The 9,291-nt window shown below is 50.0% G+C and overlaps 1 protein-coding gene across 1 annotated transcript; it reads right to left on the reverse strand.

Moving 5' to 3' along the window:
- Nucleotides 1–6,425: 6,425 nt before the first annotated feature.
- BTG2 (BTG anti-proliferation factor 2) lies at nucleotides 6,426–8,873 on the reverse strand. Its single transcript, XM_063114627.1, has 2 exons — nucleotides 8,639–8,873; nucleotides 6,426–7,375 (listed from the first exon to the last, which is right to left on the reverse strand). Exons 1-2 carry the CDS (start codon nucleotides 8,778–8,780, stop codon nucleotides 7,041–7,043), a joined length of 477 nt encoding a protein of 158 aa, XP_062970697.1. The 5' UTR covers nucleotides 8,781–8,873; the 3' UTR covers nucleotides 6,426–7,040.
- Nucleotides 8,874–9,291: the final 418 nt, after the last annotated feature.

Here is a 9,291-nt window from a genome sequence, read left to right on the forward strand (position 1 = left end):
GGTGCTTAAAGACGCAAGGGCCTGCAAGATTCAAAGAAAAGAACTAAGCTTCCTTAAGAAGGTGCAATCACAGCTATCTTGAGCTGGGACTCATTGGCCAACCCTGAATGGACTTAATTTTTTTTTCTTCCACCACCCAGATCTAAATTCCTTCCATCTACTATCCTCCACCCTTGGCAACTGTGACATTCACTTATTCAATCAGTATTCTGTAACAACTCTAAGTACCAGACATTGCTCAGGCAAGGGTCCTGGCCTACATTCTAGCTGTAAATTTATGGTTATGAGGGCTAAGACGGAGGACAGATCTGAGCATCATGGGAACTCAAGGGAAGGCCACATACCCCATACTGTCAAGGGGAGATGTCACTGAAAAATTGCTTGGAAGGGACAGGCTGAATTTTGAAATAAGAATTAAACAGGCAAGAGTAGGTGGGTAGGTGGGAGATGGGGCATTCCTGAGCAAAGGTCCAGAGGCTGCAGTCCTACATGCAGGGCACCAGCTGGGGTGGGGAGAGCTGCTTTTAGCTTAATCCTTAGGGAGAAGCTGAGACCCCTTGTGTGCCCTCAGTTCTATCAGGAACATGTCAGAATGCTTCTTCCTAAGATCGTGGCCATTGTGACAGCCTGCCGTGGATGTTCTCAATGAAGAGTCTCACTTCTGTTATGGGGGGTGGGGTCAGAAACCCCCACATCCCCATTCCCAGATGGTCCCAGGTGCATCATAAGTCACAAATTGGGTGCCTATGAAAATCGGTGCTTAACACATTTAAAAAATTAGTTGCCATTGTTAGAGTTTAGGGAGGTGTCAAATAAAAGCTTACATTTCAGGCTTGCCTTGAAAAATCACAATAACTGGTATCACTGGTCTCCCATGACAACAATGGACTAGAGCTAAGGAACAGAGACCCTTTTCAGACAAGATTTGACAAGAAACTCTCCAGGTTTACCCCAGCCTCTGCCAGTCATCCTCATTCCTTTACTGCCTGGTTCCACCCTAGCTTCCCTGGTGCCCACCATACTTTAAATGGCCCTTCCCTGATGGTGCTGGTAAATAGAGTAGCTATCTCTCCTACCCACCCAGCTATTACCTCCTCTTATGTGCTCTAGGCAGCCTGTCCGGTTTACCGGACACGCACTGAATCAAGGCCCTCTCTTATTTATGGGAATAGGGTGGGAGTGGTAGAGCCAGGCTTCCACTAGGAACAAAATAACTTAGAACTGCTGGCGGCCAAGAGAACCAGGCTCCCATCAAAGGAGGGAAAAGGACTGGCTGCACATCCAGGGCACACTTGTTTGTCTAAGATTGTTATCCAGGGCCCTGGTAACCTCTTAGACTGAGCTCAAATGTTTTTCTTGCCAGCTCTGCAAAGAAGTGGCGTGGAAAGAAAGCCAGAGAGCTCGGGCTTGTTCTCAGCTTTCCCATCTTTTTCTCTTCTGGGAAGGGAGAGCACATGGGAGTGATTCCATAGATAGGCAGAATGGACGTAAGCAAAGTTGCTATTGGAAACCCCCTTTCCCCTCCCACTTTGTGTGTAAATGAGCACGTAGCCCAGTTTGGTATTAATCCACAAGCAGATCGGTGGGGCCAACAGGTCAAAGTTGCCCTGTGGCCAATGAGGTCAGATGCCAAGCAAGGAAACCATACATTTCCACAAGAATAACAGAGGTCAGACATGAGTTCATTCAGCCAACAATCTTTCATTCAGCAGGTACTTGTACAGTGCCTACTATGGGCTACGTATAACCCTAAGAAAGGCTTTCGATCAGGTGTTAACTGCAGCCATTCTAAAGGTACTGCCTCCTAGAAGGTACTAGTAAGCACTATTACTTTAATAATGGTTTCCTTCCAGTTATCAGTATGCCAGAGTGTCCTCCTTCACGGCAGGACCAATTCAGAGCCCTTGAAGAGATGAGGTTAACTTCTGTTTGGAACAATAATTCTTGTTTATTGAGTATGTACTTAAATGTGTCATTTTGAAATGGGTTCTATCCTTAATCTCATTTTACAAATGGGGAAATCAAGGCCTGGTGGGTAAGAAACTCGCCCCAGGTTGCACAGCGGTAGGTAGGTAGTGGAGCTGAGATTAGGCCTCACCAGGCAGCCTGACACCCGAGCCTCAGTTCCTAACCTCTCTGCGGTTCTGCTGCACTATGCTTGGAAACTGAAACCTTATCAGCAGAAGTCTGACCCAAGCAAGAGGTTATTACTTACTCTGCTTCCCATCCCAAATTATCTTTCAGTTCAACTCATTGAAAATAATGATAGCAATGGTGCTAATTTGCCCTCCGATGATTGCCAGGATAATGAGGATTATTTAGAATCAAAAGCTGAAGAAAAGAACAGAGGTCATTTGATCTAACCCCCTAATTTCTAAGACAGGAAAAGCTGAGGAGCAGCTCGTCAGGAAGAAGCAGCAGAACCACAAAACATGCGTTCTCCCTCCCAGCCCAGTGATCTTCCTGTTGGACCATTCTCGGTCAGGCCAGGGATGCAGATCTGGCCTGGACGCCAGGACACTTGGGTCCTCACTATCTTTCTTTACCAAAGGCTGCTATAGGAGCAGATGTCAGACACACAGAAGTGAGTTTCTTCTTCCTGGGGCTTGTTTGTTGCATTATCAAAGACTCCCCCACCTAAAACTCCTTATCAGGAGCCAGCATGGGCTCTTGATCTGCAGTTCCCAGGGCCTTGTCTACCTTATCGCCCAAAAACAGCTGACTGAGCACAGGTCTCCCAGGCTGGCACTGTTTACCAAGTAAGGAAGCTGGAAGCAGAACAGACCAGCCAAAGCTTTGTCCCTGAGCATAGGAAAGCCACCAACTGCTACTCCTCGGGCAGTTCCAGGCCAGAGCCCTTGTACCCCCAGGTGGCTAACGGGTACTTTCCACCCCTACTGAAATAAAATAATCTAAAATAAATAACACATCGCTTGATCACAGAACCTTCTCATGTAGATTAAGGGACTATTAGTTTAGCAAGAGCCAAGAGCAAGCCCCTCAAAAATGAATCTGCCATTCTGAGGTTTCCCTAGCTTGAAGACACAAAAGTAGGTGAAGAGTCCCCTCAGCCTTCTCTGAATTTCAGGCTTTCCACTAAACAACGAAATATCTTTCATGAGTGGGGCCTTTCAGAAAACAAGTAGATCTATGTACTAAGTACCCCAAAGAGAATATAGCACACCAGGATGGCCAAAAATCCCTCCACCCTAACCATGTCCTTACACACAAAAAAGCGGGTCCTTTTAATTTTTTTTTTTATAAAAGATGACTGGTAAGGGGATCTTAACCCTTGACTTGGTGTTGTCAGCACCACACTCTCCCAAGTAAGCTAACCGGCCATCCCTATATAGAGATCCGAACCCGTGGCCTTGGTATTATCAGCACCACACTCTCCCAAGTGAGCCGCGGGCCAGCCCTGGGACCATTCCTTTAACTAACCTCTTGATATAGTAGGTCCCAATAACCCAATTTTGTCTTTCATACAGATGACCTGGCCTCCCCCATTCACATCCCCTACCCTCCCTGCACAATACAAGCATACCACACACAGCCTCCCTGGTCTACCTCTGACCTAGCACACTTGGGACAAACTGAATGTTTGTTGATGAAGGTCATGGGGTTATAAAATGAAGTGAGGACGGGGGTGCCACTGTTTATGAGTCAAGATACTTAAATTTTAATTTAAATACAGCCCACCCACGGTCAAGAAAGAAACTAGTCCAGGTCAAAATGTACTTGTGACCTCAGCGGGAACTACTGAGCCTGTGTCAAAACCTCACAGAAAGAACCTCAAAATCAGGGATGATAATTATTTCCTTATTTTTTTTATTTATTTTTTTTAAAAGATGACCGGTAAGGGGATCTTAACCCTTGACTTGGTGTTGTCAGCACCACGCTCAGCCAGTGAGCAAACCAGCCATCCGTATATGGGATCCGAACCCGGGGCCTTGGTGTTATCAGCACCGCACTCTCCCGAGTGAGCCACGGGCCGGCCCATTATTTCCTTACATAGACCGATTCCATATAGCCAAAGGGAGTTATAAATTGGTAATGAACCTTTGGCTTTCACACCAGTGTTTGCTGTTAGAAGTAGCGGCTCTTTAGCTAACTTGTAGCATTGGCATTCAGCCATACATTTGGCTCCAGTGCACAGAACCTGAGGCCCAACTGCTTTTGTCTAATAAGACAAGAATGGTAGGTCGCAAATGGCAGCCTCAGAGATGACAACAGAGCCTTTTTCTAGGAATTGCAAACAATCCTCTTCAGCCTGGGAAGGGGTTCATTATCCCCCCACCCCCACCCCACTCACCACCACCCCTGGTCTGAGAGACAGGCTGCGTCTTAATCATTTTTAATATTTTCAGTGCCTGGCACTTAGTGCCAATGTTTCCTGAATGAATGAGTGAATTAATGAGTGAAACTGAAGACTTCCAATAACAGTATGGGTAAAACAGAGACTAAAGAATATTCAGACTAGAAGAATCCTGTTTTATCTAGCATTTTCAAGGACACTTTGAGAACATTCATTCAAGGAGGGAAATAAAGAATTCCTTCCCAGGGAAGAGGGAATGCTTAGAAATGGCCTAGCCACACAAATCGTTTTTGTTTTGTTTTGTTTTGTTTTGGCTGGCCATTATGGGGATCCAAACCCTTGACTTTGGTGTTACAAGGCTGCACCCTAACCAACTAAGCTAACCGGCCAGCCACAGCTGGACTTTCCTTTTGTACCAGCCACATGCTATAGGTTGTATAAGTGCAACTGAAGAGAAACACTATGAGACACACAAAAAAGGACTTGGATCTGAGAGGGAAATGCAAATTAGCAATGCAGGAATTTTACCTTCTCTACACCACACGACTTCATCTGCTGCATTTTTATTAATCAAAAAAAGTGTACATTTGTCCATAAAACTGTACATTCTTCCATATAAAAAGTATTATACAATTAGCAACCTTTGTCTTTTCTGTCAGAATAGTCTACAAACATACTACTATTATTTATTTTTACTTTTAGGAGAGACAGGCCTGCTCAACAGTCCAGCTCCGGGGGTGGTGTTGTTTTTAAAGTGATCATCGAAAAGAAGAGAAGAGAGAAAAGATCAAGCATGAGACCATGAGGCTGCTTCTAGAAAGGCAGGGACCTATTCACAGACGAGAGGCAAAAAGAACATCTGCAGTGATTCACAGCTGTTTCAACCCACAGGCCAGAAAATTAGCTCTTGGGTCTGTAGGCCCAAAGTTAACTTTAAAGCAAAAAAGTCGGGAAACAGGGTCTGGGAATGCAGCACGAAATCTGGAGTTGAAAAGGAGACAGAACTGGCAGGAACGGGTAGAGAGAGTGTTTGGTAAATAGCACCTTTGAGTCAAAATTGAGTATAAAAATCCAGGAAAGGGGACTGGCTGTGGGGAAGGGACCTTGGGGGTAGAGGAAGTAGGAGAGGATGATTCCTCACTAAGGGGCAACAGCAAGAGGGTAGCCAGGTTGACCAGATGCTCTAGCTCCATCCTTCTTAAGGTGATTCAGTTTGGGAAATTTGAAACTTTCTGAGGAACCCCTCACCAACATCACTGAGAAACTGAAGGGAAGGGGTTTCTTCCCAGTGTAGTTTTCCATTTTTCTTCAACCCAGAACAGTAAATATTGCACAAGTCTACAGACAAATATGGATTGTACTGAGAGAGACAGCAACTTCTCCCATAGGTGCTCTGAGCACCAGGGAGAAGAAACAGTGCCCAAGGTTTGGCTTTTAGTGTCAGCCCTACAAGAATACCAAGTAGTCCTGCAGAACATGGGGCACTCTCCCATCCAGCCAAGGAATATCTGCAAGGCCGAACAGCCAGCCATAATCCCAAGGAGAGCAGGAGAGACGGTTCCCCAAGCCCACTAGGGCACCAGAAGTTTCTGACAGCCAGTTTCTCCAGACCCTCCTGGAACCTGGGAGCATATTGCACAGTGACTGAGAACTCTTGTCTAGAACACAGGGTAGCTCCATGACCCAACCAGAAGGGGACAGGAGAGGGGAAGGTTATAGAGGAGTGTTGTGCTTTTGAAATGAAGGCAGTAATAAAGGACCTGGAGTTCCCTGTAGCTTTTGAGCCACCTCTCAAAGGAATAATAACAGCAGCATCAGGACTTTCATGTGGTTCCACAAAGAAGTTTTGGCCAAAAAACATCCCCACTGGATACTCTTTGGGTCCCAAAATTCCATTGCAAATCACCCCCAAATTATTCGCCACACATACACACAAAGCAGCACATAGCAAAGCAAAGGTTTTGTGCAGAGCTCCCTTCCACCCTAACCCCAATAACCTCCAACCCCTGCCTTACAACCCCCTCCCCGCCCCCCTCCCACAGGAAAAAAAAAAAAAAAAAAAAAGCTTTAGATTCCTGGCTGAGAAGCAATGTCTACAGGCCCCTAATGGTAGAATTAGAAACAAGTCGTGATTTCAAAAAAAGCTGCTTAGGACAGAAAGAATAAGGAGAGGCCTTTTAACTCTCTGCCAAGAATCTTGGAAAAATATGAGATTAGGCAACATAGTATTACTTAAGTGCAGGCTTGAATGCCCCTGAGTAAGAGAAGCCAGAGATGCAAGTGTCCCGGTTGGGATGGAGGTTTGAACCAGCCTTTCTTCTCCCTCCAGGGCAAATACTGACCTCTCTTATTCACAGTTGCTAACCTTGCTTGCTCCCTTTCCCATCCTCCTCAGGTGCTAGCCAAAACTTCTCCCTCCTCACCTTGGCTAGGCCTCTCCTCCAACCCCTCTCCCCTCCCATAGGCAGATACTGGCTCACAGACTCAAGCCCACAGCAGTTCTCTCCAAAGGCACCTGGGGAGGCCACTTCCAAGCAGCTCCCTTTAAGGATTTTTCTTAAAAAAAAAATCTTTTGGTTTTTTTCCTCCTCTTTTCTTAAAAAAAATAATATATATATAAATAGCTCTTCATTTAAAAATACAGTTCCCCAGGTTGAGGTATGCGGTGGCCTGTTGTCACGGCAGAATGGGTACAGTAGAGTGCCAGAGTGGGGGCGCAGGGCATTTAACTGGAGACCGCCATCACATAGTTCTTTGAGGGGCTGCTCCTGCCCAGCATCATTTGGTTCTTGCAGGTGAGGAGCCCGTAGGAAGTGGCCACTGGGGCTTCCTCATACAAGACGCAGATGGAGCCGTCCTCCCCGATGCGGTAGGACACCTCATAGGGGTCCACCCACAGGGTCAGCTCGCTGGGCAGCAGCCGGTGCAGCTGAGGCTGGCTGAGTCCGATCTGGCTGGCCACCTTGCTGATGATGGGGTCCATCTTGTGGTTGATGCGGATGCAGCGGTAGCCCGAGCCCTTGGCCGGCTTTTCGGGAAACCAGTGGTGCTTGTAGTGCTCTGTGGAGAGGGGATAAAAGTAGATGGCCTGGTTAGAGCAGCTGGGCATAGATGCTGCCACAAGGCAGGGATGAGGGTGAAGGGATAGGAGGAGAGGAAGGGACCCAGTCATTTTAAGCAAGTGAGGCAGTTTCTCCCAAGTTCCAGGACCCTCCTGAATCCCTTACGCCACTTAGCATATGGGGAGCTGGAGAGATCCCTCCCCTCTTTCAGGACAGGGGTATGTGTGTGTACTAGGAGGGGGTCCCAGAGCTCTGGGACACACTCTAGTGGCCATTGTGTTGCTTTTGGCACATCCCCAGTTTAAGGAGGGAAGGGCGTGACCGGGGCTGGCATGTCCAGACAAGGCCTCTGAAGAGCTGACGTTTCAAGGCCAGAAGGCTGCCAACATTGTTGGGTCCATAGCAAGTCACCGGGCCTCTCACCCTGTACCAGTGGCCCTCTACGCCTCCTTCAGAACAGTAAGAGATCCTTAGCAGTGGCTAAGGGAATCAAAAATGGGTTGTTTTGATATAAAGCAGCTGTTTTCCTCGGAAGGCAGAATCTGTGTGGGCACGTTCAGAGATGGCTATCGCTACCTAAGACAACCCCAAAGGGCTAGAAACAGCTGGGAGATAGGTCTCTCCCCAGCCAGCCAGCTGCCTATCTCTTGTCAACTTCCCTCTCTCCGCCTGCAGAGCGCGGCGCGGCCCCAGCTACAAGGCTCTCTTCCCTATCACAACAGGTGGCAGATGGCTAAGGAGGACCAAAGAGAATACGAAAAGGGCCCAGACTCCAACTTCAGCGAGTCAACAACCGGCAGACCGCCCCAGGCACAACGCAGCCCCGCAGGGCAGGGAGAACCACGGCTGGAACTCCGAGTTGTTAAGGTTCAACTGCGCCTTCCTCTCCCACAAAGACCCCTCGCCGGCCGGGTCTTGTCGCCCGCAACATCCCTCGAGGATCTCAAGGATCCAGCGAAGGAGATGAATCCTCAGTCAGACTCGCGGGTGCCCCCTCTGCCGGGGCACAAGCTGGGGACTCGGGATCGCACCCCACGTCAAGGGCCTGCGCCCCCACAGTGGGGAGGGGCGCGCGCAGTCACAACCACTACGGACCGAGACCCGAGCACAGGGGACTGCGGGCCGCCCCGGGGGTCGGAGGAGGGCAACCGAGTCCCAGAGCTGCTCGCGTTGGGGATCCTGCCCAGGAGGAGAGGAAAGACGCCCCAGGCAGGGACGGGGCCGAGACCTGGTGGCGCCAGGCCCCTTGGCGTGTGCTCACCTGTTAGTGCCTCCTGGAGCGCCCCGCTGAAAACCTTCAGTCTCTGCTCGCTCACGCAGCCCCGGGTCCTCAGGAGGCTGGAGAGGAAGCCCACGGCGGCAGCGATCTCCGGGAGCATGTCGGTTCTCTGCCCGTGGCTCATGTCGTGGCGGCGCGGGGAGCAGCGCGAGGTCTCGGGGGAGATGCGCAGGTCCGCAGGCCTCCGCTCGCCTGGCGGCTGCTGGGGTGCTGCCCGGGCTCTGCCCGGACTTTCCCCGAGCCGCGCCTTTCATAGTGTTCGCGGAGGTGGGGGAGCCGGCAGCGGCGCCCATTGGTCGCGGCCAGCGGATGGGGGCCGGGCCCAGGGCAGCCCCGCCCCGCGCGCGGCCACTCGCCCCGCCCCCGCCGCCTCCGCGGCGCTGAGGTCATCGCCCGCTGACGTCAGTGCTGGGAACCTGCGCCCGGCTCTGGAGCCAGCGGGAGCGGGGACAGAGCGAGGGCTGGGGTGGGGCTCGAAGGACTCTCGGTGGAGGGAGGTGGCGTCTAGAATGCCGTTCCACGCCAGGAACGCCCCGACCTCGTCTCTCCGCCTGTCCTTCAAGGCTTGGGTTCAAGGCCACCTCCTCCAAGAAGACTTCGCTGATACTACCTCTCCCAAGAGGGGCCCTTTTCTG

This window comes from Cynocephalus volans, chromosome 11, assembly GCF_027409185.1.
Source record: "Cynocephalus volans isolate mCynVol1 chromosome 11, mCynVol1.pri, whole genome shotgun sequence".
NCBI lineage: Eukaryota > Metazoa > Chordata > Mammalia > Dermoptera > Cynocephalidae > Cynocephalus > Cynocephalus volans.

Excerpts from the sequence above, each read along its gene's own strand:
- BTG2 (XM_063114627.1), bottom strand. The coding sequence starts at position 8,780 with ATGAGCCACGGGCAGAGAACCGACATGCTCCCGGAGATCGCTGCCGCC. Across the intron at positions 7,376-8,638 it reads GCTCCAGGAGGCACTAACAG|AGCACTACAAGCACCACTGG; the intron begins GTGAGCACACGC and ends CCCTCTCCACAG.